Raw genomic sequence first — 27,583 nt, forward strand, 5'->3', positions numbered from 1 at the left:
ATTTGCCACCGAAACACCTTGTTTATCAACCTATGGTAGGTGGCTCTACATTCTTCAGTCCGAACGGCATCACATTGTAATAGTAGGTTCTATCAGCCGTAATAAAGCTAACCTTCCCCTGGTTCTCCTTGGCGAGCGGCACTTGGTGGTACCCCTGATACGCGTCCAACATGCATATCACTCGAACCCGGCAGTGGAGTCTACCATCTGATCGATCCGGGGCAAGGGATAGAAGTCTTTCGGGCATGCTTTGTTCAAGTCTCGGAAGTCAATGCAGACCCGCCATTTGTTGCCTGGCTTGGAGACGAGCACCACGTTCGCGAGCTAGCTCAGGAACTGAACCTCCCGTATGTGGCCGGCCTCCAGGAGCTTCTCGACTCCGCCCGGAAGATCAGATTCTGCTCAGCACTGAAGTCTCTTTTTCTCTGCTTTACCGGCCTAGCATCCGGTCGAACATGGAGTTCATGTTGCGCAACGCTCGGAGAGATATCGGGCAGCTCATGCATTGACCATGCAAAAATGTCATGGTTCTGCTGGAGGCAGTTGATCAGTTCGATTTTTTGCTCGCCCCCTAGGTCGGACGCTATAAAGGTCGTCACCTCCGCTCGGCCAGGATGTATTTGCACTTCTTCCTTTTCCTCATAAACTAGACTAGGAGGTTTTTCGGTTATGGTGTGTACCTCTAGCCGGGGCATCTTCCGAGCAGACTTGGCTTCTGTCTTGACCATCTCCACGTAGCAGCGTCAAGCAGCCAGTTGATCCCCTTTGACTTCCCCGACCTGGTATTCGACTGGGAACTTGATCTTCTGACAGTAGGTTAACACTATCGCTCGGAACTCATTGAGGGTCGGTCGACCCAGAATGATGTTATAGGCGGAGGGAACGTCTACTACGATTAAGTTAATAGTCTGCGTCCTCCGGAGTTGCTCCTCTCCGAGTGATATAACCAACCTTGTTTGGCCGATCGGCTGAACTTCATTGCCGATGAACCCATACAGAGGGGTCGTCATCGGCAGCAACTTGTCACGGTCGATCTGGAGCTGATCGAACACCTTTTTGAAAATGATGTTGATCGAGTTCCCTTTGTCCATGAATATGCGGTGAATAGTATAGTTGGCAATTACTGCTCGGATAATGAGGGCGTCTTCGTGCGGTACTTCAATTCCCTCGAGATCCCTGGGGACGAAGCTGATTTCGGGTCCGCTCGCCCTTTCTTGACTGCAGCCTACGGCGTGGATCTTCAACCTCTGAGCATATGATTTTCGGGCTCAATTGGAGTCTCCGTTGGTCGGTCCACCGGCTATGATGTTGATCTCCCCCTGGGCGGTATTGCTTCTGTTCTCCTCCTCCCGAGCAGATGGTTTGCCTTGTTCGTGTGAGGCTTAGAGATGGTCGTCACTCCTTGGCTGATGATGGTGCTGCCGCTCGGGTGATCGCCTGGTCTCCTCCCGCCGATGCCAATGTCACTGATTGGGGGAAGGCGATCAGCGGCGATAATTTCTGAGCGCCGGTTGGGCGACCGAGGGGAATCCGTGACAATCGCAGGTGTTGTGGGTTACCGACTAATGGAAAGCACAGAACATAGGAGTCCATACCTTTCCCTTTGACTTTGGCTGCTCGAAGGCCACATGCTGGACGACATGTGACCTTGCTTCCTAATGTGGCCATGCTCCTTCAGATCGGGGCCCTCTTGGTAGCTGGTGGCTGGTCAGCGACTTTCGCTCAACCGACGTTGATGGTTCTGATGGCGCTTTCTTCCTTCTGGGCGCCTGGGTTTTCTCTACGTTTATGTATTCGTTGGCCTTCTTTAACATATGGTTGTAGTCTCGGGGCGGCTTCCTGACGAGTGATCGGAAGAAGTCCTCATCCATGAGCCCTTGCGTGAACGCATTCATCATGGTCTCGAACGAGACCGAGGGAATATCCATCGCTACCTGGTTGAAGCACTGGATGTAGGCTCGGAGAGTCTCTCTTGGCCCTTGCTTCATGGAGAACAGACTGATGATTGTCTTCTGATAGCACCTGCTGCTTGCGAAGTGGTGGAGGAAAGCCGTTCGGAAGTCCTTAAAACTCCGGATCGACCCGTCCTACAACCTCTGAAACCAGTGTTGTGTCGAGATGGATAATGTAGTGAGGAAGACTCGGCATTTGACTCCATCTGTGTATTGATGAAGAGTAGTGGCGTTGTCGAACTTACCAAGATGGTCGTCCGGGCTGGTTGATCCGTTGTACTCTCCAATCGCCAAAGGAGCGTAGTGCCTCGGTAGCGGATCTTGCAATATCACCTCAGAGAATTGGCAGTCGATCCTCTCGGGAGACAAATCAGCTTTCGACGCTTTGCCTTTCCTCGCGTCCCGAACGGGCGCTTCATCTGACGAAGAACCTCGCTCTTGGTTTGCTTGCGCAATCTCGGAGGGTGTCTGGAACAAGGCTCGGTGGAATGGTATCGGGGCGGGCGGCGCCTCCCCTTTCATGCCGGTCGGCCCTTTATTCTGTCCCTAGATAGACAGCTGTTTCGGCTGGTCTTCTTGCGCCGCTCGACCTCCCGAGGCTGATGTCGCCTGTTGCGCCAGCCGATCAGCCAACGCTCTTTGCTGTTGCTGCTCGACTATTTTTGCCGCTCGTGCTTGTATGAGCATGTCGAGCTCCTCCTGAGTGAGTGTCACGGTGTGAAGTCGTCCAACTTCTTCCATTTTCTCGGCTCGGATGCAGGTGAGTTCCCACAGACGATACCAAATTTGATCATGTCCGAGAGTCGAGTCGACGGACGCTGGGGAGATGACGCTCACGTTGACTGGATGTAGATTGGAGATGACGTGGGCCTCCGACGAACTAAGCCTGCAACCACAAATCGTTAGTGTCGAGCCGGGGAGGGGTTCTCCGGTGATGACCCTCCGACGCTCAACTCAGTCACCGGCGGCAAGCGAATGGAGTGGAGAAGAGAAAAGAACAGCAACATAACTATAGCTACAGTAAAAAATGAGCATACCTCTGCCGAAGTCTGAGGGTCCTTATATAGGGCTCCCGAGAGGTGCGTGCACGCTTCCCAAGGTGTGCACGTTTCTCAGAACATACCTGGAAAGGATGTGTCAGAAAAATGGGTCTGACGTCATACCTTAACAACCCGAGCATATCCCTAACGTGACAGTGGAAGCTTCCACCGTACGATTCTTTGTCTGACCATGCTGTCAATCATGCCGCCTGTCGGCTACACTGGTCCCTAGGAAGATATTTTCAACTGATCCTTTTGTCCGTTATTGGGCCGAGCAGGAGAGCCGCTCGGCTAGTCTATCGTCCAGTTGATACCATGGTCGGGCCGAGCGTCCGCTCGACCAACGGTTTGCTATCCGGCTTCGTCCTATCAAGCGAGGGAGCCTTGACTGCTTGGTCGGGGCTACGTCCACCGTTTAACCGAGCGAGACGACTGCTCGACCTTCGTTCTTCCATGCTTGAGCTTTTTGAGTGTCGGAAGCTCGGTGTTTGGACGAGCTGTCGAAGTGTCGGATCGGTTACTCTTTATGCCGACCGGGAAGGTAGTTCGTCCGATCGGACGAATGCCCAGGACGTTAACCACTTTGACTATGACCCTCCACGTGACGATGACCTTCTATAAGACGGATCCCACCCTTACCATCGGATCACAACCCATTGCTACTAAAGGAAGGTAATGCACATTCTCGCTCATCTGAATTTCAAATTTTTCTCCCAGTAAATATTGGATGATTTTCCTTTTTTCCTTCTCACGTTCTTTGAATGATAATCCCGGCAAAGAAGAGGCGATCCTACTTTGATTAGACAATGTTAGGCTCTCCTGTTGCATTTATCCTGCCGATGCCACTTGTTTGTGGCATCAGTGCCCGAAACTTCTCAACGTCTAAAGCAGAGGTGTTCAAGTTCTTCACACATGTCCTCAATCTCCCAAGAACATTATCAAATTTCAGTAATCTTTGTGCAGCTTTAACAGAAGCATCAGCCATCCTAGAAAACCTATTTTTGTCACTGATACGATGCATGATAGTGGGGTCGGACAGTGGACATGGTCGGAAGTCAAGCCCTCGGGGCGGTCAGAAGTCAAGCCCACGAGGAAGTCAAAAGTAAAGCTCATATGGCGGTCAGAAGTCAAGCTTACGTGGTGGTCAAAAGTCCGGCCTACGTGGAGGTCAAAAGTCCGACATACGTGGGATGCAAAGGGCCAGGTTACATGATGGTCCTGATCGGAGACAAGTGGCATACCGGAGTTAGGCCTACATGCCAGGTAGGAACTCAGAAGGTAGGACATGCAGGTCAGGATTTATAGACTTGCGGAACAGGATACCCGGACAAGGCGTACAGGTAGGGATATGCAAACTAAGGATTACAGGTTAGGACTTATGGATTTGCGGGTCGAGATACCGGGATCAAAGCGGACAGGTCGGGATATACAAACCAAGGATTACAGGTCAGGACTTACGGGCTTGCGGGTCGGGATACCAAGATAAGGCGTACAGGTCGGGATATGCAAACCAAGGATTACAGGTCAGGACTTGCAGACTTGCGGAACATGATACACAGATAGGGCATACAGGTCGTGATGTACAAACCAAGGATTACAAGTCAGGACTTATGAACTTGCGGAACAGGATACATGGACAAGGCGTACAGGTCGTGATGTACAAACCAAGGATTACAGGTCAGAACTTACGGACTTGCGAGTCGGGATACCCGGACAAGGCATACAGGTTGGGATAGGCAAACCAAAGATGATAGGTCATGACTTGCGGACTTGCAGAACAAGATACACTGACAGAGCATACAGGTCGGGATATATGAACCAAGACTCGCAGAGCAGGATACGCCGAGCCAAGACACAGGTCGAGATATGAGGACTAAGACTTACAGGTCGGGATCTACAGGATAAGATACGCAGAACAAAATACACGGACCAAAGATGTACAGGTCAGGATATGTGGACGAAGGCTTACAGGGTGGTAAGTGCAGGTCTGATCTACAGAGATAGACCGAATGACAAATGCAGGGCGGGACGTACATGTCTGGATTTGCAGGACAACAAACAAGCCAAGGAATGCGCTAGGAAATACATGTCTGTGCATACAGGTCAGTGCTTGCGGGTACGAGGACCCAATCGAGGTTTAACATACCGGGAGGAGCCTACACTATACAACAAGCAAGCCAAGGAATCGTAACAATCCGTCAGAGAATAATCACTGTATGTCAGGGAATATGCTAACGGTCTAAGGCTCATTTCCCACCGATTCCTCCGTAAACCTATAGGAAGATGTCATGTGTCATTCACCGCCAGACAAATCTTGACACCCGACATTCCCTGACATCCGTCAGACTCCAGAAGTACCCCCAGCCATATAAAAAGGAGGGCTTTGTCTCTACGCAGGTACGCTCACTCGTTTTTTACTTTCGTCCTTTTACTGTGCTTCTGGGGAAAAAGTACTTGACTTGAGCGTCGGAGGGCCTGACCCGGGGACTTTTTCCCTGATTTTTTGTCTCTGACGCAGAGGCGGCTTGTCTGAGTGTGCGCAGAGCTCTCGCGTCATCGTCCCCGTCATCCGCTCGTGGGAACCCTTCTGGTAGGTGCCAGATCAACCAGACGTCTCCGCGACTTTCCGTCAACACCAAGGACAGCGCGATCAACCTCTGTTCGACTCAGCTTCCGGACGGGATCAATCACTGTTAGCTTTCTTATCCAGTTCAAGATATTCCAGCTCATCCAGAACTTCATCAGCCTCATCGATCCCATCCCTGAACTGCCACAGCCACTCGATTAATGCTGGATTAGAATATTCGTACGAAGTTAATCTATGTTCGACAAAACCAACAACTGCTTGGATGAGGAAGTAAAGCGTCTGAGGCTCTGCAATTCTTCTTGCAAGTCAGTTTTCCAATAGTATTGATCTCGCACATAAGTGGTGGCGGCATCAATTAGTTTATTGATGATATAACTTGCACCTGCCTTCTCCACTATTGGCAAGACTACGTCCATAGCTGCCGCTGCTATTGATCAATGATTTTTGATAAATTATATAGTATTCATAATCATCTTTCATCTATTAAAACAAACACATAGTAGCTGGGATCTCAGACATCTATGCAATAGGAACAGCAAAGGAACAAAAGGGGAACATCTACTTGTTAACCAAAATTAAACTTGTTCAGACAACTTACTCTGGTCACCAGGAACAAAAGGTAAATGAAACAAACAAAGCTTCAGCTATCGATCAATGATTTAAGATAAACTAGATATTAATTATTCATGATCTTCAACTTCCTAAAAAAAACACATATAATAGCCGAGATCTTAGAAAAAACGGAAATTAGTAACACAAACAGAAAAAGGATCAAAGAGGAATATATCAGATCTACTTGTTCACAATTAAACTTGTTCAAAAATAAAATAATAATAATAATAATAAATAGACTTGTTCAGACAACTTCCTCTAATCTGCCGGAAAAAAGGTAAATTGATATCGATCATTAGACAACCGAGAGAGGAAGAGAAAGATGCAGCAGAGATACTAAAGAAAAAATTGACCAAAAAACAAAGATAGAGAAGAAGAAGGTTAGCTTGATTACCTGGTTGAAGTTGTACAGAGCTCGATTGCTATAGTGTTAGATATGCAGAAGAACCAAGAAGACGACTTGACTTTATCTGTAGGCGTTGTGTGAACTTTCCTGTTAATTAATTGGATCTGCATTGCCATATGGACGTCGAGACCATTAGCCCCAATTTATACTTTTCGCCCTTGGAGTTTTCCTACAATTGAAGTTGAACAGAGCTCAATGGTATCTAGCTAGATCCAGATCCACACAGGAACCATTAAGATATAAGTATATTATTACACTTTTAATTACTATTTAACAGTAAATTAACCTAATTCTAAGTATTATTTATTATAGCATACTTACATTCACCATCAAATAGTAATCAATTAAATTATTATATAATTTATAACAAAATTTAATATAATCCAAATTTATTTGTCATACTTGTATAATAATTAATTAACATGTGCATTTCTTTGAGAGTCTCACATAGAATTTCATTGCTTGGCAAGTGATAAGAGTGTTACCTAAAAAAGCTATCACTAAGAAATCGTATAGTAAAAGCTGAAACTAAGTAGACTGAAACTTGGTTCATTTGCGGGGGAATTAAAACAATAAAAAAAATCATATGTTGAAATTATAAAAGGACAAAAATTGATCAATTTAAATGAAGGAATCATGTACACTAAGATTGGATTTCTTATTGCTAAAAGGTTTGTTTATTGTTGAATTTATTTTTTTTTACTTGGAACTTTTTTCTACATAATTCCTAGCAATTTTTTTTTCTTTGAAAAACAATTGCAGGTTGGTAAGAGATTCCATCTCATGAGTGTGTGCTGTATTATGTGGATTGAAAAGCACATACAGTTATATGTCAATTGGAAGATTAAATGTCAAAGTAACACTTGTGGTTCTGCATCAATTGAGCTCATTATTGAGAAATTGTCTGTTCAAAATAGGATTTTTTATATCTTTGCAGCTAAGATAAATGACCCCAGAATTTTAGTATATTCTTTTTCTTATGCCTTCTGATTTCATTGTAATGTTAAAGAAGTTTCTTAATGAAAAGATAGCTACTTTCTAATTATTTGACATGTATTTATTCATTTTCCTTTCATCTTCTAGGAAAGAGATAAGACTTAAACAGAAATTAAATTCTTATTCTTGTATTATTATTATTATTATTATTTTTGTTTTTTCTATCCGGTATCATGGTCTTACGAGATGACTAATCTCGGGATGGAATGTCCGATATCACATTCTGCCCACCAAATAAATCAAAAATACTTGTCATTTTTAGTCCGGAATTGATAGCTTCCTAGATTTGTCATTCGAAAATATCTTACAATGCAATGTAACTAAGATTCAAATCGTAAATAGGGATGTAAATGAGTCGAACCGAGTCGAATAGTATTAGACTCGAACTCGGCTCATTTAAGTTATATTCGGGCTCGAGCTCGAATCGAACTTTTATTACAAGACTCGAGCTCGGCTCGATTTGGAATTATCAAGCTCGCGTACAGTTCGAGCTCGGCTCGTTATTAGCTCGATTATCATAGTTAACGAGCCTAATTCGTTAAGCGAGCTCGAACTCGTTTTCGGGTTCATTTTAGAGCTCATTTTTTTGACCCGAAAACGAGCTCGATAAAACTGTTCTTTAGCTCATGTTCGCAAGCTCATGAGCCGAATATCCTTTAGCTCGAGCTCGATAAAACTGTCGAGCTCGAAATCGAGCTCGAGCTCGACTCGATAAGATAAACTAACGAACTCGAACGAATTTTTTATCGAACCAAACTCCGAATAACTCACGAACCGTTTGGTTCATTTACATTCCTAATCATAAATATCTCGTTAACGGTTGAAAATGTCAACCGTTGCAACAAAGGCTTCAGGGCACTTATTCTTGAATATTATTTGCAAATCAAAAATTTTGGAAGTGTGCCACTATTGAACATTAAACCTAAATTTTATTATGAGCTTTTAAGCCACCTCATCATTCATGTTAGAACTTGAGTTGGTTTCTTAATTCAACAATATCACTATTTCAATCTAATTTTTTAAAATTATTTTCCACCCTTAAGGTCAAATAATTTTACAAATCTAAATAAATTGAGTTTGAATGAAATGAAGTGGATTGACTCTTCCATCAGAAAAAGTCAATCTAATGTTCCGTAGTCAACTCAATCGAAATTTCATTTTGAAAATTATTGTTTTAGAAGCCTATTAATACCTTACTATCATTATTATTATGAATTATATTAATGGGCCGGCCGCCACGAAGGCCCAATATTTACTCAATTAGTCATTCTCCTCTGCAAAGCCTACATCGCTTATCGGCGGATCTCGCCGGCCCTCCTCTTTCGCTCCGACCGCCGCCATGGCCACCAGTCACCACCCCCATAGCCACCACCATCACCACCGCGCCTCCGCCCCGTCTCCGATCCCCATCCCCTCCCGCCTTTATTCTCCTTCCTTTCCTTCCCCCTTCCCCGCCACCCCCTCCGCCGCCTCCACTCCATCCAAGCGCCGCCGCCCCCTCCACCACCACTCCTCCTCCTCCGCGGCCGCCGCTTCCCTCCTGATCCCCTTGTTCTCCCTACGATCTCTATACTCCCTCCTCCCCTTCGTCCGATCCTACTCTGCCTCTATCTCCCTCTTTCCCTTCGCCTTCCTCGTCTCCCTCCTCTCCTTCGCCCTCTCCCTCCTGATTCCTTCCCCTGAACCCCTCAAATCTCTCCCTCCTCGCTCCCTGCTCCGCCCCCTCTCTGCCAAGTCAGCCCTCCTCACCCTCACCCTCCTCCTTCGCTTCCACTCCCTCCGCTACTGCTCCGCCGGCGCCGCCATCCTTGCCGACGTCGCCGGCTCCCTGCTTGCCAAGACCCTCTCGGACACCCGTTTGCCGAATCCCCGTCGGAGAATCATCGGCGTCGCCGCCCTCGCTACGGCCGTCTCGCTCCTGTCTTACAGCTGGGACCGGATTGGGTGCTTCCCGATCTCCTCCTCCCCTCAACCGTCCGAGGGTTGCGCCAGGATCGCTCCCATGGCGCTCCCCTTCCTCTCCGGGTTTTTAGGGTTTTACGAGAGGGCGTTCGCGAATTGGGGCTCGTTGAGGCAGTTGGGCCGCAGAAGGGTGCGTCTTCTCTCGCTTGGCCTGGCCACCGCTTTTCTCTTCGTCCCGGCGTGCGCTAGTTTTGTCCTTGCCGACAGCAGCGACGGTGATGCTCTATCCGTTGGTTCGCTCGGGTGGCCGCTGATCAACACCGTGGTTTTTGGGGTTGTCCTCAGTGAAAACTACGGCGACGACAAACTACTCTTCAGCGCGAAGGATTTCCGCCGGGATTTCCTGGTAAACTTTTTCTGCACTCTCGTTTTGGAACTTTTCTACTTCCCCAAGCTCTCCCTTCCTGGTTTTCTGTTCTGCGGACTCCTGCTGTGGATTGGAGTAAGGGAATTGGGCTCCTCCTCACTGAGCTACGTTGAACTAGGTAGCTCTGATCCCCAACAATCCTTGTCTTCCATGATCATGAACCCAATCCGCCACATTTTGAGCGAGAGGAAATCTCGCAAGATTGCACTTTTCCTCTTGATCAACACTGCCTACATGGTGGTGGAGTTCGTGGTGGGCTTCATGAGCAACAGCCTCGGTTTAATCTCCGATGCATGCCACATGCTGTTTGATTGTGCTGCATTAGCAATCGGATTGTATGCTTCCTACATCTCCAGGCTGCCGGCTAACAGCGATTTCAATTACGGCCGAGGAAGGTTTGAGGTGCTCTCTGGATATGTTAATGCCGTGTTCTTGGTCCTTGTCGGGGCACTGATCGTGCTCGAGTCACTTGAGCGAATTCTTGAGCCACAGGAAATATCAACAAACAGCTTGCTAGCTGTTTCAATTGGAGGTCTTCTTGTGAATGTGATAGGTTTGATCTTCTTCCACGAGGAGCATCATCATGCCCATGGTGGTGCTGCAACATGTTCTCATTCCCATTTACATTTGCACGACCATCACCCCCACCATGATCACCATGAACATCATGACTGTAAGCATGCAAATGAAGGTGGCGGTCACTCTGCAGAGAATCAACAAAGCCTTGTGGATTCTCTAGTGTCCAATACTGTGCATTCTCATGTTAATCATGAACACCATGGCCATCATCACCAAAACAATCAAAGCGAGAATAACTCGAGTAACTGCCATGGCCACGGGCATGAAGATCACAATCACAGTCATGAACATGGTCACCATGACAAGCTCTGCTCTGATCAACTTCATACTGATCAAGCTTCTAGAAAGCTTAAAAATTCCCATGAAGGAAGTCACAGTCTCACCACACAGCCTCTTCAATCACGTGAATCATCTGTTAGAGAAAAAATACTCGGCGATTCACATAAGCATCACCACATTGATCACAACATGGAGGGCATCTTCTTACATGTTCTAGCTGACACAATGGGGAGTGTTGGTGTTGTGATCTCTACCCTGCTGATTAAGTACAAAGGATGGACTGTAGCTGATCCAGCATGCTCTATATTCATATCAGTTATGATTGTTTCTTCTGTGCTTCCGTTGCTGCGGAACTCTGCTGAAATCTTGCTGCAAAGAGTTCCTCGAGGCCGTGAGCAAGATTTGAGGTTGGCTGTCAATGAAATTTCTAGAATTAAGGGTGTCCAGAGCATTCAGAACATGCATGTATGGAATTTCACAAACACAGAGATCGTCGGATCGGTTCATCTTCATGTTTCTGCAGAAACTGACACAGCTTCCGCCGCAGATACTGCTTCGAAACTTCTGCGGGATGTTGGGATCAAGGATTTGACCATTCAGGTGGAGTGTGTAAAAGGTTAGCAAAGATAAAACCAGGATTTATATATTTTCTCATTGAGTCCTGATGTTTCCGACTTAATTACTTGCAAAAATTGTTAGGTAAGTTATTGTAGAATCTACATCTTTGAATTAACAGGATTGATTCTGAGTGAATCCAACAGCTTAATGCAGAAAACTTTTTCAGACTATCTATTCTTGTTTATCCTTGAATTCTCCAACTTCTACAACTGCAAAGCTCACTATATGTTTGGCTTCAGCATTTAGCATTAGTTGAAATTGATGTCAACTCTTCTAAAGATGAATCAACTCTCCTTAGCTACTAATATGTTATATTTTTTTTAAAAAATAAATTTGTAATAATTATTCAGTTAAAAATTTAGTGAACAAATTCTTCTCTCTTTTTTTTTGAAAAGACTTTACAATTTCTAAATCTTTTTTACTCTGAACATGGTTGGTCATTTCAGTCTTTGTTTTATTATTTTCATTTTCATGGTATTTTTAATATCAAATGCACTTTCATTACTTTATTTCCATTTCTATATAAGTAAAAATTAGAATATATATAACCGGGCCTTAAATTCCTAAGGGCCATTTTGGAAAGACAAAAATTTAAATAAAGGGCGAATAAAAAGTTTCCAAATTCTTAATGTATCATTTTGCTTAATCTCGTGGTTTCTTCGTCGCCTGCAATTTAACTCTTCCCTTCCCGAACTCTCGAGAACTTGACCTTGCCGGCGGAGCGTCCGCGTTTCGCCGGAGATAAGGCTTTCAAATTCCGTCATCCCGCCTCACAGCTCTAGGTTTTTCAACCTCGTAACTTTAGGATATCGCTCAGTTTGCTTCTCTCGCAACTCGAAGATTAGGTTAGAATCGTATCGAACCGTCTGGGTGGCGTCGATGGCGTCCGGTTCCAGAGGCATCGACCTTCTCGCCTTGTACAACGACGACGAAGACGAAGATGAGATGGATGAGGACCAGGTGCCGCCTGTGGCGGAGGCACAGTCAGAGACCGTCACAAGGACTATGGAGATTGATGTCGCAAGTTCCGCGGAAGCTTCTTCCACTGAAAGGGAAAAGAATAATCAGTTGAGCAGTTTTACTTCGCAGCCGTCAGCTGAATGCCTTAAGGATACACAGGTTTTTCTCCTATCTAAGACTCTTGCTCCAATTTTTGTTTCTTTTAATCTTTCTGACTTCTTTCTGCTAATGTCATCATTATTCATCCTTTTTTTCATTTTATTTAGCCACTATGTTATACAATTTAGCAAATTCTTGATTAATGTTTCTCCTGCATGGCTATAGGGGTATATTTGATAAAATCAGATATAGTGGTATATGTGATGAGGATGGTTTCATGAGGCCACTTACAGATCCCACACATGCATGTGCGTTGCTTCACTGCTTTGCATATGTGATTTACACTTAATGCAATTAGGTATATACTTAACATGAAGAAGATGACCAAGGTCTTATAACTGCTGTAGAACTTTGGCATCTTATTTGGGTAGTATAGTCATATATTTATCCTGATAATTAGAAACAAAGATTTTTCCTTAAATATTCTCGTATGAAGCAATGGAAATGTACTAAAATGAATTCTTTAAGTTACTGTTACTCTCGTTACTTTTTTCCTGTTACATTCAGTATCTTTTCGCTTCTGCTTTTATATCAGGAAAGAGTGAACAAATATCTTGGAAATTTTTTTAATGTCGTTCAAAATCTTGATCAGATTGGCAAAGATGTTTTGGATCCTAATGGATATGTCAAAAGTGGCCATGTTGAAGAAAAAATAGGTAATTCACATTTTTTTCTAATCATATATTTTCCAAAATTTCGTTTTCAACTTGTATTTTTATTTATTTAGAGTAAAGGAGAACAATATGACACATTTCTTCATAGGCTGTGGTGGAGCATTGCACAAGGTCATGGCCGAGTGACATGAGTTCATGGAGGCATCCATGTCTTCCTAGGTCTCCTGTACAGATTTTAATGTCTTAGTTTATATTTTCAAGATCAAGCAAATTAATTCTTGAAAATTTATGAGATTTATCTTAGCCATCTCTAAAGCACCAATGTAATTATCTGTTATCACAAACTTTGTTAATCAGTTATTATATTATCTGACCAATGATAATAATAAAATTAAGGTTTTGTTGGTTGGATCTTGGAGATAAAGAAATTACCAAACAATGATCTTGAAAGCTATTGCTTCTCCTAGTATTCATGTTACAAATAAGTATACATTGCTTAATTTCCCTGCTGGATGTTGTTCGATAAATTGATTTAGGTGGTTTTAGGCTGGCAGATTTCCTCGTATCCATATCACACAATTCACACCTATTTTTAATGTTTAACAACATAATATGGGCGGCACTCCTACAAATGTTTGGCTTTGCAATGCATCTTTGTTTTTTTTTTAATTTTGCTACAATAACAGAGGCTACAGTAATGCCATCGAGTGCTCAACAGATTATGTATTTGCTGAATCACTTGTTAGCCAATGAAAGGTGCTGAATTTAGTGTTCTCTGACGCAGCACAAGCAAGATCCTTATCCACAACCTGGGATCTCATGGGGCTCATGCTTCGATCAGTGACCTACAATTTCCTAGTAGAAAATTGTAATATTGTTTAGTGAGAAGAACAACAAGAGGGAGCTTCTTTAACAAGACTTATTGTAACCTATCCTTTCATTTGATTCGAAGTGAATTTAAAGAAGTTGGACTCAGAAATAAAAAAAAAAACCTGATTCCATACAATTCAAAGTGGAATCATCCTTAGGGAATATGTATTTCCTTCATAATATACTTATTCTTTTATTGGTCCCTCCAATGCTCAATGGATGAGGAAACACTGAGTAGTACCATAAGGTAGAGATATTGTATGCACAATTCCTTTGCCTTTGATGTCTAAAAAATATTAGAGCTGAAGATGAGAGTGCTGATACTAGAATTGAAGGATTATGACAAAAAAATTAGAGGGAGATGGAAATTTGATATATAGCTGAGCTTTTAGATACATAGGACTTGGTTGGGGAAGATGGTATCAAAATTTAATAAAGCTTTGTAAGGTATTTCTGCAAATTCTGATAGGGGATCTTCATTGTTTTTGATCTGTTGAATTTTGTGAAAATGCAGATGGTAGAACACCAGGAGCTCTTGCCTTAAGAACTTCAACAACTCAATTAGATCCTCTCCAACCATCTGATTTGTCTGGGCAACCTTCAGTAATTGGAGTGCCTCATGTGGAGGCTGCTTTAACTTCTTCAATGGAAGGGAAAAAGGATGATTCTTTAAGTAGGTTTCTTCCCCCAGCTCCATCTGCTGAATGCCCTAAAGAGTTACAGGTTTCCTCCCACCTAAGAAAGTCCTTTTTCTATTTGCGTGTGTGCTTGATTTAGTTATCGTTTATTCTGCCTAGGTAAAAAATAATGATATTCTATCAAACCATTTGGTGAAGATGATAGATTATACACATTCCAAATGTAGAAACCTTAAGGTGTTTGTCACCGGAATTGGAAACTATTTTAGGTTGCGATTGGAAAATTTTCAGTTTCTAAGTTTCCGTTCTCAGTTTCTAGAAAATAGTTAGTAACAAAAAAAAAATAAAAGTTTGATCAAATTGTAAATAGGAAATTGAAAATTGTGAGAATTTTTTGACTTTCTCACAAAGATTATGGGGGATAATAGGATATAAATTTTTCATTTCTCTGTAAACTATTTTCTAAAAACTGATATAAAGTTTCATTTCTTGATTTCTTTTGTTTTTTGATAGTTTTAACAGTATTTTTTTTGGGAATAATCAAGAATTGTCTTTTAAAAGATTTTTTTAATATTTATAATTATATCAAAAAGTTTGAGATTTTTTTTTTCGATTTCCAAGTTCTTTTATGGAAAGCAAAAATTTTGAAACACTCTCAGAAACCAAACTGTTTTTCACTATTGTAGAAAACCTTATACAACTATATGTGTGCTTATATATTTGAGCCTCTTTTTGTTTTTGTGCTTTAATCTCAGGAAAGATTTAAAAAGTTCCTTGCATATAAGCGAGCTGGAAAAAGTTTCAATGCAGAGTTACGCGGTAGGAAGGACTATAGAAATCCTGACTTTTTGCAGCATGCTGTCAGGTATCAGGATATTGATGAGATTGGAACTTGCTTCAGTAAGGAAGTCTTTGATCCTCATGGGTACGACAAAAGTGACTATGTTGATGAAATAGGTAATCCACAGTTTTTCTCTTTGATGTGCAACTAGAGAGGGTGAGTTTTATCTAGAGATTGGAATTATATGATGATATAGGCGATGGTTTTCTGTCAATTAGAGACATGACATGCACACACTTACACTTGTAATAGGAAAATGTGATTGGTGTTTGAAAATATCATAATGCATCTTCATAATCTTTTTGTACTCTTGAAGTGTTCATTTCAAAAATGTAATTCCTTATCTTTGTAGAAGGGGAGCCTTGGCGCGTAGTAAAGTTGTTGCCATGTGACCAAAAGATCACGGGTTCGAATCTTGGAAACAGCCTCTTGCAAAAAGCAGGGTAAGGCTGCGTACAATGGATCCTTCCCCGGGACTCCGCATGGCGGGAGCTTCGTGCACCGGGGTGCCCTTTAATTCCTTATCTTTGTACTCTTAAAGTTCATTTTGAAGATGTGTTACGGGATATTTCTGTGTGCACGAGTTCAATACTAGTGCTCACTGAAGGAACTTTTCTCTTAGGCAGGATAGTAATGATGTGACATGTTTTGCTACCTTAGTATTTTCTCTTAGGCTGGGATACTTCGTTGGTGTATCTATGATTTTCTAGTAAATACTGTATGATTCATCTTGCTGGATTTCCAAACAAATAATTGGCTTTGCCTGGATAAACAAGTTTGCTTTTATCTACTTCATTGTTTGGTCATTTTGTGCTGTTTTTATTATTTTCATCTCGATTCATCACCTCTTTTATCTATTAATTTATTTTCATATATAATATGTGCAGTGGTGCTCTTGCACGTTGCTTATGTTGTCATATTGTGTGGCAGAGAATGATATGAGGCGTGCTATGGAAAGGAAGGAACAGGAAAGGAAAAAGAGGCAGAGTGTTGAGTTTGTTTCAGGTGGAATACAACCTGGTGCAGGTGTTCCTACTCCAATTTTAAGCACACAAAATTCAGGTAAAAGTTCAAGACTTCAATTGACAAAAAAGTGGAAAAGTTGGTGTATTTGTGATGTAATCAGTGGTTGCAGACTTTGGTTGCTTTTGTTTCTAAACCATGTTACATTGTCTTCCACTTCCGTTGCACCCCTATCAGTTGCCGCTGCAAATGTTCTGCCATCAGTTCCAACCATAGATTCTTCAATGAAAGACATTAGACTGAACGAGAAGACAAAATGGGATAAGGTTCTTTTTGATACTCGAGCACATTGAATGTAATAATTGAAAAGTGAATTTAACAATGTTTTTTTTTTCATTTTCCTTTTTGACAATTTAGATTGATGGAGATTTTCAGAGCTCGACGCTTCTGGTGGGACATGACAATCCATCACGTTCACATGCAGCGTTGTTGTCTGCTGTTAATACTGACGCAGAATATACAGCTTATGTGTAAGTATTTGCTTATAAGTTAAAACACAGTTTAACGTTCAAACTGTTGCTGCAAATATACTTGATCACGGTTATCTACTCAATTGTAGGCAACAAAAGCAAACAGAAGCCGAGGAAAAAAAAAATCCAGCGAGAGGCAGTTTGATAAATGAATGAGCTTATTAAGAGAAATCAAGCAAGTGAGAGTTTGATAATCATAGCATGATTAGAGCTTTTGGAAAAAGGTACATATTCCTTTGCAAGCTACATCTGTTCATAGAAACACCAAGTGCCAATATTATGCCTCATGCTATAGTATTATTATCTTGTTGATTAAAAGGTGATACATGCAGTTTAATCAGTTTGTTACAACACTCCTGCTTTCACTAGTTATGGTGTGTTGGTAGGGTGGAGTTGGAATGGGAATGCTCATATTTCTATATGATTTTGTTCTAGTGCTCGGATAGAAGGCAGAATGACCCACCCTATTCCATAATTAAAGATGTTCAAAGCTTTCATTCCACCTCTATAATACTAATCAAGTTATCATTCCCAAAACCAAATAGAGATAAACACAATGAGTTATCATTCCCAAAACCAAATAGAGATAAACACAATGAGTGAACTGGAAAGGCAGGGAGGCTAACTGTTGGGTTTGTTAAACGGATGAGCATCTTAGGTGGACTTGGGGAATTGAGCATGTTGGGCTAGATTAGATGAACTAGTCTAGTGGACCAAGCGAGATTAGCATGTTTGGTTAGACAATGAAGATAGAAGCATATTATCATAAATCCAAAAAATAAAAAATCAGTATTGTGATTTGATAATTTTTTCTTGCTCTGCTTCGTAGGTACACAAGTATCCACGTCGAACGGATTTCTCCCTCATCTTTATCGAGCCCCATCTGCTGATACATCAATCAAGAGCAATACGATTTGCATTCTCCATCACGGAAACTTAAGGGTACGCCAAATCTGGTTTATTTAGTTTCTCATGCTCCTACATACTACTCGCATCACCTGCATCATTTTTATTGTGACACGTCAAAATGATGTCAAAGTTCTCGTTGTAATATTTCGTCTAAAAAATATCAAAATGTTTGGATGAAGTCATATGCTTTACTAGTTGAATCACACTATTTGATAGACAATAGGTCGGGTACCCAATAATTGCTCAAGTACCGAGATCCACCATTATTTGCCCACATCCTTCCGAGCGACTTTTAATTGTCGAAGGGTGTAGATCTGGATGAGAGAGACGACCTCAATCACTTGGCAAAAGGCGAAATCGTTCGTCCCCAGTGTTTTCGTCGCACCCGACTTTAGGTCATCACGAGGGAGATAAATTACGGTAGTTGAGAGGGTAAGTGATGGTGGAATAAGTTATACAGGATCTGAAGATTTATGTCCCGATAATCTTACAGTTCGATTTCACGGCTTGATGTGACAAGTATGTCACTATTTACCATCTCGGGCGAGAGCCTCAATCACGTTTTATGGTAGATGGACTTAGTGTGCAGACATGGACGTGTCCAATTGTTAAGTACTAGTGTTTCACGGAAATCTTCCATAGAAGTCAATTTCAGTTTTTTGGAAGCCAGGTTTATAGACAAACCTGGCACATGATGTGTCGGGACGAGGATGCGTGTGCACCGCATGGCTCTTTTGCCATTTATTCGGGACAATATATGCATGCTTCATGTGGCATCATCGCCTCCACAGGTGCGGTGTCATAAAGGAATAAGCTAGAGCATCAGAGTTCTTTTTCAATAGGGATGAATATTTTGAAAGTCAATCTTGCATAAATTATGTTTCGAATTTATCCTATTTTCTGCACTTTTTATCATTAAATGAGTTGAGGGCTACAAACAAAACAAGAGAACATTTTTAATTGGAGATGTGTGTTATTTATAGCCACTTGTTTGCTATACCCTTAGCTTTTATCAACCAACCTAAAAAAGAGCGTCTCTTTTTCTTCTTCTTCTTCTTCCAAGCCAACGACACTTCTTCCCAACTTAAAAAAGAAACAAAAAGAAAAAAGAAAATTGGGATCTGAATGTAAAAGACAAATCATTTTTAATAGGTGTGTAAATCCAACGTTTGTGTTTCTCTGACGCCGCATGATAGATATCACCAATGATAAATCAATAATCCAAAGCCGAAGAACGTGAGTCACGTGGAAGGCAAAATGATTGGGCAAAATGATTGATCAAACATTGTGTTGGTATAATTTGTCCTGTTGTAATTATTATTATATTTGTTGGATCCGTTTGTCGATTCTGAAATATTAGATAACCGATAAAAAGAAAACGTATCGTATCCATCAATTTGGTGGATTGGTACTTTTCAACTTGTCGGAGTTATTTTACTCCATGAAATTCTTTACGTACCGATAAATTATAGTAAAATTTATTCCGTAACGGAAATTAGATCCTCGACACGTGTGATCTGACGACAGCTGGCTCGACGTTGCACTTTGTCGCTTCGGTCAAGGTCCCGATCAGCAGGATGACGTGCTCCTCACATCGAGCTGTCCAAGTGGGTCCCGTGGGCCTTTCGGTGGGTCCCACGTTTATCCTCCAATGATAAGACTGCCACTCTCCGTCTTCAAATTTGAAGAAAGAAGGCAATCGACACGACGACGCTTTGCTCGGCCATCGCCGGAGTTCGATACGATAGGACGGCCCCAGTCGTGAGATGTCTCTGGCCGGCGCGGAGGAGAAGACGGTGGCATTCCAGTTTGTAGTCGTCGTCATCGTGGAGGAGAAGGAAGTGCAAGACGCCTCCGTCGCTTGGGAGAAGGAGCGATAGATTCATCGCCGGAGTACTTCGGGTCTCCATTGCGCAAACTTGTATCTTTTGTTTCCTGCGATCAGTTGCTTTAGGGATTAGGAATTGATCGGCGGCGAAAGGTCGTTCTTTTTCTGGATTTTGGGTGTTAGGTCTTCGGCGATGTCAACGAAAGTGCAGAGCGGCGAGGCGGTGGTGATAGCTGCAGGGGACTCGAAGCCGGAGATCGTGTGGACCGCATGCGCCTGTTGTGGCCTGACGGAGGAGTGCACGCCGGCGTACGCCGCTCGGATCCGCGAGCGGTTCGACGGCCAGTGGGTGTGCGGTCTGTGCGGCGAGGCTGTCATGGACGAGATCCGCCGATCGGGGCGCCGTACCTCCACGGCAGAAGCGCTGAGACGCCACAGGGCCTTCTGTCAGAGCTTCCGCACCGCGGCGCCGCCGCCCATTGACACGGCGGAGCACCTCATCGCCGCCATGCGGCAACTCCTCCGTCGGAGCCTTGACTCCCCCCGCGCAGTGCGCTCCACGCCGAACAGCCCTCTGCGGCCAGCCGTAGCTGGGACGTCCGCCGTTGCCTCCGAAGAAGCCAGGCTATCGCTCGGTCGGCGATGAAGTCGGAGGTAACAATATACTGCAATTGAAAGAGGGGATAACAAAAACGAGAGAAATTATGCTTTCAGTTCAATCACTGCAACTATGCAAAAGAACATGATGAACAAAAATGTGTCCTTGAATTCTCCATAAATAAAACCTTTCATTATGTTGTTAAAACTCCCTTAATCGTTTTAGCTTTCCTCTTCTTGATGTTTATCAGAGTCTCTTTTGGAAGAAGATCAAAACTCATTTCATATGCCAAGAATGATCTTCTTCCGTGAGATTAATCATGAAATGAGTTTTGTTCTGTTTCAAGTCGGTCTATGACAATTCTATCACTACTATCAGTTCCTCTTTCATACAGATAACCGAAGTTTCGAATCCTGCTGAAAACCTTCCTTCTCCATTGTTGCCCTTGATTATTCACTGCTGGTCTGTGAAAGTGATGATGTATTTAATCGAAAGAATTGTGCTCGGGTTCATACTCCAACCTCAAATTTTCTGTGGTTGGCAATGGTTCTTTTGTGTTCTTGATTAAATGACTTTTAGTAGTCAATGATTATATAAGATTCTCGCTCATTCTCTTTTGTTTTTTTTTTTTTTTTTTTGCATCAAATTTGTTTGTAGCATCTACGCTAGAAGATCCAATCGTTTTTCGTAACAATGGATCTAATTACAGTTAACCTATAGATTTCCACTCATTCTCCATTGACATGGGGATCACCTCCGTGTGTGAGCATTCTGGTGAACATCTTACGCAATCTAAGAATTTGGAACATTTAAGAAAGAGTAGTTTGATGCATGAAGGCCTGTCAATGCGGGTCACTAACAAGGATTTATTATATATAATTTTACTTGTGTGAGAGGTTATTTTAGAAATTCGAATATATAACTAGGGCTATATAAATGAAATAAACGTTTATGAACAAACTTAGCATTCAGTTTGATAAGTGATACAGTGATGATAAAGGACCCCACCTTGCTATCACGGGGGAGATCAAAGGAGGTCAAAGTAAAGATGGACAGCGCATAGATGACATCGACCGGTCGGGCGAAGCATGCCTCGACCGGGGAGAGGACTCCGGCGCACCGTCGCCTTTGCTACGAAGAAAAGTCAAACAATCGACGCTCAAGGGAGACGATGTGTAGAAGCTGAGCCGAGCGGCTATCCTGCTAGGCTAGACAGCAGAGCTTGATATGAGCAGAGTTCAACTTCGGTCGAGCGGCGACCCCGCTCGGCCTGACAGCAGGCTTCGATCGAGCAAACACACACTGAGGAACGACAAAGTTCTGGCTGACCAGACGGGGCACCAGGGCGGCGGAGTTCTGGTTGAGCGGCCAACCAGCTCGACCTAGTAGTACACTCCTGATGATATCCAGTGATATCCTTTTGGGAATTGGTGTCGCCGACACCGGTAATGAACTGCCAGAAGATTGTACAACGGAAGCTTCCACTGTCACTTTAGAGATATGCTCGGCCTGTTAAGGTATTGTGTCAGGAACACTTTACTGACAAGTCTTTTCAGAGAAAGTTTCGAGAAGCATGCTTGCCTTGGGAAGTATGCACGTGCGCTACTAGAACTCTATATAAAGGGGGGTCCAAGCATCGACGAAGGTATGCGATATTCACTGTTTGCGCTACAGTCTTCTTGTTGCTCTGTTTTATTCTTCATCGTCGGTGACTGACTTGAGCGTCGGAGGACCAACGCGGGGGACCCCTTCCCTGGCTCGGCACTGACGTAGTCTATGTTACAGGTTCGCGCGGAGTCCACGGGAGGTCAGCGTGAGCGCCACATCCCCAGCTTTCCGTCTCTTCGACTTTCGGACAGGATCATATTTGGCGCCGTCTATGGGAACACCACCTGCATCCAAGCCGAGAAGATGGAGGGCACTGGACGACTCACCACCGTGACGCTCACCCAAGAAGAGCTCGAGATGCTCGTTCAAGCCCAAACAGTAAGATGATCAAGCAGCAGTAACAACATGGGTTAGCCGATCGGCCAGCCGCAACCTGCAACTGTTGGTGCAATATTCTCTCGGTCAAGGTTGACTAAGCTTGAGATAGCTCAAGCTTGAGTCTTGATGTTTGGGTTTCGATGTTTGACAATATATGGAGACTGACAATATATGGAGATTGCAGGTGTAATCATTTATTTAGGGAGATTGTTGGTACAATTCTCCTCTGGTCAAGGTTGACCAGTCAGATGAGAAGTCCTGGTGAGTGAAGTCAGACAGTTGGGAAATCCTGATGAGTGAAGCCAGGTGAAAGACCTAGTGAGTGAAACTAGGAAGTATGAAAATTCTAGTGAGTGAAGCTAGGTGAAAGTCCTGGTGAGTGAAGCCAGGCAGATGAAAAGTCTTGGTGAGTGAAGCAAGGCAGATGGAAAGTCCTGGTGAGTGAAGCCAAGCAGATGGGAAGTCCTAGTGAGTGAAGCTAGGCAAAACGGAAGTCCTGGTGAGTGAAGCCATGCACTTGGAAATCCAGGTGGGTCAAGGTTGACTGGACACTTGGTATTGAGAAGTCCAAGTAGGTCAAAGGGTTGACCGGATACTTGGCATGAGAAGAAAAGTCCAAGTAGGTCAAAGGGATTGACCGGACACTTGGTAAGGAAGTCCTAGCAGGTCGAGGGTGACCGGATGTTAGGCATTATATCCCAACAGGTCATGGTTGACCAGATGTTGGGTTTTAGGGGGTTGGGACTTGATTAGGGCAAATCAAGTTGGATCAATCGATTGATTGACTCATGTCCAACCGATCAGTTGATCGATTGGGTGAGGTGCCACGACAAAATCTTCTCCTAATCGATCGGTGGATCGATTGGGGAGAATCGGCACGAGCACAGAGACCCTCCCAATCGATCACCCGATCGATTGGGAGCCTCCAATTGATCGAGTGATCGATTAAGAGACTAGAATCGCGCGAGGGTTAGTGAATCGATCGGAAAATCGATTCAAGCGAGTTCCAGAGAGCACAGAGGCGCCTGGATCGATCAACCGATCGATCCAAAGCCTCCCCAATCGATTGAGAGCAATTCAATCGATTGGGATTCGACCGTTGGCGCAAGTTATATCCGTTGGCGAGCGTTCTTCTCCGCACGACTTCATTCTACAGCGTTGCGATTCTTCTCCGATCTACACAGCATTTTCTCCACAGCTCACAGCCAGTTCTTGGAGGCTCTTGGAAATAAGTGCTGGTGCACTTCCAAGGTTCAAGAGGCAACAACACGCAAGAAGAAAGACAAGCTAGGGTTTCTACTGTGTAAATCTTGTAAGGTTTACTATTGTATCAGTTTGTATTTTGTTCTTCTTGTGTATCTTTGTGTGTGAGGCCTGTACAGGCTTCTCCGCCTTCAATAGTTACCATAAAGGAGTGTTTTCATAGTGGAGTGTGTGTGTCGTGTGTGGATCCTTGGATTAATCACCTCTTCTTGAGTTGGATACCAAGTAAATCCTTTGTGTTAGCGTTGTATTTTTGTTTCTTGTACATTCCGCTGCATATCATCACCAAAAAACAAGCAACGACAAGCGCGACGAGCTATTCACCCCCCTCTAGCTATATTTCGACCCTAACAAGTGATATCAGAGCGAGGTCGCTCTTCACCAGCATCATCGTCGGAAGGGGTAACAAGGCTAGAGGATGAAGAAGTTGGAGCAAAATTCTTCAAGTCAAAGATTTTATCAAGAGCTCAACTTCAAATGGAATTCGGAGATGGATTCGGATTCGACACGAGGGTGCCTCCACCATTTGTATTCACAAGCTTCGATCTTTGGAGATCAAGGATCGAAAATTTTCTTATGATGGAGATAGAGCAATGGTTTGCTCTGATGGAAGGTTTTGAAGCTCCAATAAATTCAAAGGGAAAAACTCTCAAGAGGAGCAAGTGGAACCAAGAGCAAGTTCAAAGGAGCGAGGCAAATGATAAAGTGACCAAGCTATTGGTCAATTTATTGCCAAGCAATATTTTGGCTCAAATTGGAGAATTCGAGGATGCCAATGAGCTTTAGAGCAAATTGACAAAGGTTCATGAGATTCCTTCCACTGTACCAAATCAAGAAAAATCCAAAGAGGGTGATTCAGTGGATCAAAATCAAGAGCAAGAGGACTCCGAGGTTGAGAGATGCTCAACTTCTGAAGAAGAAGTCCAAGAAGCCTCATCTTCAAAGGAATGCAATAAAAAGGGCAATGAGGGAACATACTTCTTGTCCCATATACAAGATGAAGATGAAGAAGTCTCCACCTCTAGGATTGAGGGGGAGCGACCTTCGTTGACATTGGATCAAGAAGAAGGAGAAGCTTCTACATCCGGGTCAAATGGAGAAGAAGATGATGCATTCTCCAAAAATCAAGAGACATCAAATGAAAGATCAAGTGTCATCCCTACATGCGAAGGTAAAAATATTTCAATTAAAAATAAAAATCATATTATATGTTTTGAGTGTAGGGAACATGAGCACTACAAGAGTAAGTGCCCTAAATTGGCCAAGAAGAAGGGCCAAGTAGCACAAAAGGGCGAGGAGAAGCCCAAGGAGACCGCTCCCACAATAAAGAAGAGGAAGGAGCACATTGTGTGCTTTTTGTGCAATCAAAAAGGGTATTACTGAAGTCAATGTTCTAAGGGGAAGAAGGCGGTCAAGGCTAAAGGAGGAAGCACAAGTCAAGGGGGAGCTTCCAAGGTAAAACCCAAGGTATCATTTATTGAGCCTATTCCCTTAAATTATGGTAAAAAACATGCTAGTTCAAATTTATTTCATTTTAATGTTATTTACTGATCCGGTGGTAAGAATCCGGAACCCCATAACGAGGGGTCAACACCACGGGGAGGTCAAAGGGCCCAGTGGCCCGCCGGAGAAGGATGAGCCAACCGGATTTAGAAGAAAGGGACATCTGGTAGTAAAAGGCACCCTGGTAGGGACCAGGGTTCCGACGCTCAATGAAACAGTACATAATGACCGAGTAGAGGGACTGGCCGCCCGGCCGACGCAGGGAATTAAGGCCGTCCGGACGACGTTCTTCGCCCGGTCGGCCGGACGGACGTCCCGACCGGGCGGTGGGTAAAGGAAGGGAACACCCTCTGACAGCCGTTAAGTCATATGGCCACGCCATACTCCTAGTCTGGCAACGGGGTGTCCTGTTGTCCCATCGAAGACATGCTCGGACTGTAGCAGTATGGTGTCAGGTAAGCTCTCTGACAAGTACATACCGAGGTATGGGTTGCTGACACGTCTGCACCTCGGTGAACGTGCATTAGTTCTCTCCTCGCTCTATATATAGAGCCTCTTACTTCGCCGCAGGTATGCGAAAAATCATCTCTGGAGCCACCTTTTGCATTATTTGCTTGCCTGACTTGAGCGTCGGAGGGTCGACGCCGGGAACCCCTCCCGGCCCGACTTCTGTGCAAGTTCGCCGGAGATTCGTGCGACCAGACGGAGGCCTACGTCCTCGACTAGGAGCGCGCCACGTGCCCAGCGTCCTTTGGTTCGGTGATTCGGACAGGATCAATTTGGCGCCGTCTGTGGGAACGCTCCTGCATCCGATCGGAAACAATGGACGAGGTTGGACGACAACACGTGGTGACGCTTTCGAACGAGGAACTCGACGCTTTGATCGAGACAAGGGCCGCTAAGCTCGTGGAGCAAAAACAGAAAGCCGCATCCGAGCGGCCGGAGCAGCAAGCAACATCAGCATCTGGTGGCCGAACGGAAGCACCACCTGCCACCTTCGCATTTCATCGGGCTCTGTTCCGCACCCCTGAAGCCTTACCAACTCACAGAGATAAGGGGTCTTCTTCGGAGGAAATGCCTCGACGAGACGACAGGAAGGGGAAAGCCCCCCGAGCGGACGCGTCGCCCGAGCGGATCAATCGCCAATTTTCAGAGGCCATTCTACGAGACCCTCTGCCCAAGCACTACACGCCCCCGACGATCGGCGAGTATAATGGGACAACCGACCCGGATGATCACCTGGGTAAGTTTGATAACACGGCAACCCTCCATCAATACACAGATGGAGTAAAGTGCCGAGTTTTTCTCACCACTCTCTCGGGATCGGCTCAACGGTGGTTCCGGAGGCTGCCGGACGGATTCATCACAAGCTTCAAGGACTTCCGAACGGCCTTCCTCCACCACTTCGCCAGCAGTCGGCGTTATCAAAAAACAAGTGTAAGTCTGTTCGCCATCAAGCAAGAGGCCCGGGAATCGCTTCGAGCTTACATCCAACGATTCAACCAAGTGGCGATGGACATTCCAACGGCCACTTCGGAAACCATGATGAATGTCTTCACACAAGGCCTAGTGGATGGAGATTTCTTCCGATCGCTCATCCGAAAGCCGCCCCGGGATTACGATCACATGCTACATCGGGCTAACGAGTACATTAACGTGGAAGAAGCACAGGCGGCCAGGAAAAAAGAAACTCCCGCCGAGCGGCCTCCTCAAGCCGAGCGGAAACAGCACGCCGTCCACCCAGAGGACCAAGGGCTGAAGCAATCCGATCTCCCATGTCGGTCCCATGTGCAGGAGGTAGCTGCCGCATGGCCCAAACCAAGAAGAGGTGGACCCCGATGTTCTGCTCCTTCCACCGGACGGATACGCACAACACCAGGGATTGTCGAAGTCTTCCCTTCGTGGCTCATCCTATGCCACGGAGTGCTGGACGGCGATCTCCCTCAGTCGATCAGCGACAGAGAATTCAAGAAGCCGATCGGACGCGAGTTGATAGGCCACGGCAACAGACTCCCGATCGGCATCGCTCTCCCAGGCGAGAGAATCGCCGAGCGTCCAGAGAACGGTCCCGACCATCCGCTCGGGAAGAGGAAAATAAAAGCAACACTTCCCGAGGCGAGATCAATGTCATCGCTGGCGGGCCGACCGGAGGAGACTCCAATCGAGCTAGAAAGGCGAGCGTTCGGCAGCTCCAAATCCATGCCGTCGGTTGCAGCAGAGAGCGAGCAAGCGGACCTGAAATCAGTTTCGGGCCCGGGGACTTGGAAGGAGTTGAAGTGCCTCACGACGACGCTCTGCTCATCAATGCGGTAATAGCCAACTACACTATTCACCGCGTATTTGTTGACACAGGGAGCTCAGTCAACATCATATTCAAGAGGGCGTTCGATCAGCTGCAAATTGATCGAGCCGAGCTGCTACCTATGACGACTCCGCTCTACGGGTTCACGGGTAACGAAGTTCAGCCGGTCGGCCAGATCCGGCTGGCTACCTCGCTGGGAGAAGAGCCGCTCAGGAGGACGA

The 27,583-nt window shown here is 44.5% G+C and overlaps 3 protein-coding genes across 3 annotated transcripts; all 3 read left to right on the top strand.

Annotated features, from left to right (window-relative positions):
* The first annotated feature begins 8,852 nt into the window (after window positions 1–8,852).
* LOC121970672 (probable zinc transporter protein DDB_G0291141) lies at window positions 8,853–11,568 on the top strand. Its single transcript, XM_042521528.1, has one exon. The coding sequence runs from the start codon at window positions 8,933–8,935 to the stop codon at window positions 11,399–11,401; it is 2,469 nt and encodes an 822-aa protein (XP_042377462.1). The 5' UTR covers window positions 8,853–8,932; the 3' UTR covers window positions 11,402–11,568.
* A 481-nt stretch (window positions 11,569–12,049) lies between these two features.
* Window positions 12,050–18,060, top strand: LOC121970673. Its single transcript, XM_042521529.1, has 9 exons — window positions 12,050–12,517; window positions 13,110–13,173; window positions 14,516–14,724; window positions 15,395–15,596; window positions 16,411–16,542; window positions 16,681–16,769; window positions 16,861–16,973; window positions 17,063–17,197; window positions 17,803–18,060. Exons 1-8 carry the CDS (start codon window positions 12,278–12,280, stop codon window positions 17,127–17,129), a joined length of 1,116 nt encoding a protein of 371 aa, XP_042377463.1. The 5' UTR covers window positions 12,050–12,277; the 3' UTR covers window positions 17,130–17,197; window positions 17,803–18,060.
* Window positions 18,061–19,550: 1,490 nt separating this feature from the next.
* On the top strand, window positions 19,551–20,515 carry LOC121973579. The gene has a single exon (XM_042524978.1). It carries the CDS (start codon window positions 19,904–19,906, stop codon window positions 20,354–20,356), a length of 453 nt encoding a protein of 150 aa, XP_042380912.1. The 5' UTR covers window positions 19,551–19,903; the 3' UTR covers window positions 20,357–20,515.
* The last annotated feature ends 7,068 nt before the right edge of the window (window positions 20,516–27,583 follow it).

Source organism: Zingiber officinale, chromosome 4A, assembly GCF_018446385.1.
Source record: "Zingiber officinale cultivar Zhangliang chromosome 4A, Zo_v1.1, whole genome shotgun sequence".
NCBI lineage: Eukaryota > Viridiplantae > Streptophyta > Magnoliopsida > Zingiberales > Zingiberaceae > Zingiber > Zingiber officinale.

Bases quoted from the DNA above. Each gene is read 5' to 3' on its own strand.
- LOC121970672 (XM_042521528.1), top strand. From the start codon at position 8,933: ATGGCCACCAGTCACCACCCCCATAGCCACCACCATCACCACCGCGCC.
- LOC121970673 (XM_042521529.1), top strand. From the start codon at position 12,278: ATGGCGTCCGGTTCCAGAGGCATCGACCTTCTCGCCTTGTACAACGAC. The intron at 14,725-15,394 runs GTTTCCTCCCAC...CTTTAATCTCAG, and splicing joins AATGCCCTAAAGAGTTACAG to GAAAGATTTAAAAAGTTCCT. The intron at 16,543-16,680 runs GTAAAAGTTCAA...CACCCCTATCAG, and splicing joins TTTAAGCACACAAAATTCAG to TTGCCGCTGCAAATGTTCTG.
- LOC121973579 (XM_042524978.1), top strand. From the start codon at position 19,904: ATGTCAACGAAAGTGCAGAGCGGCGAGGCGGTGGTGATAGCTGCAGGG.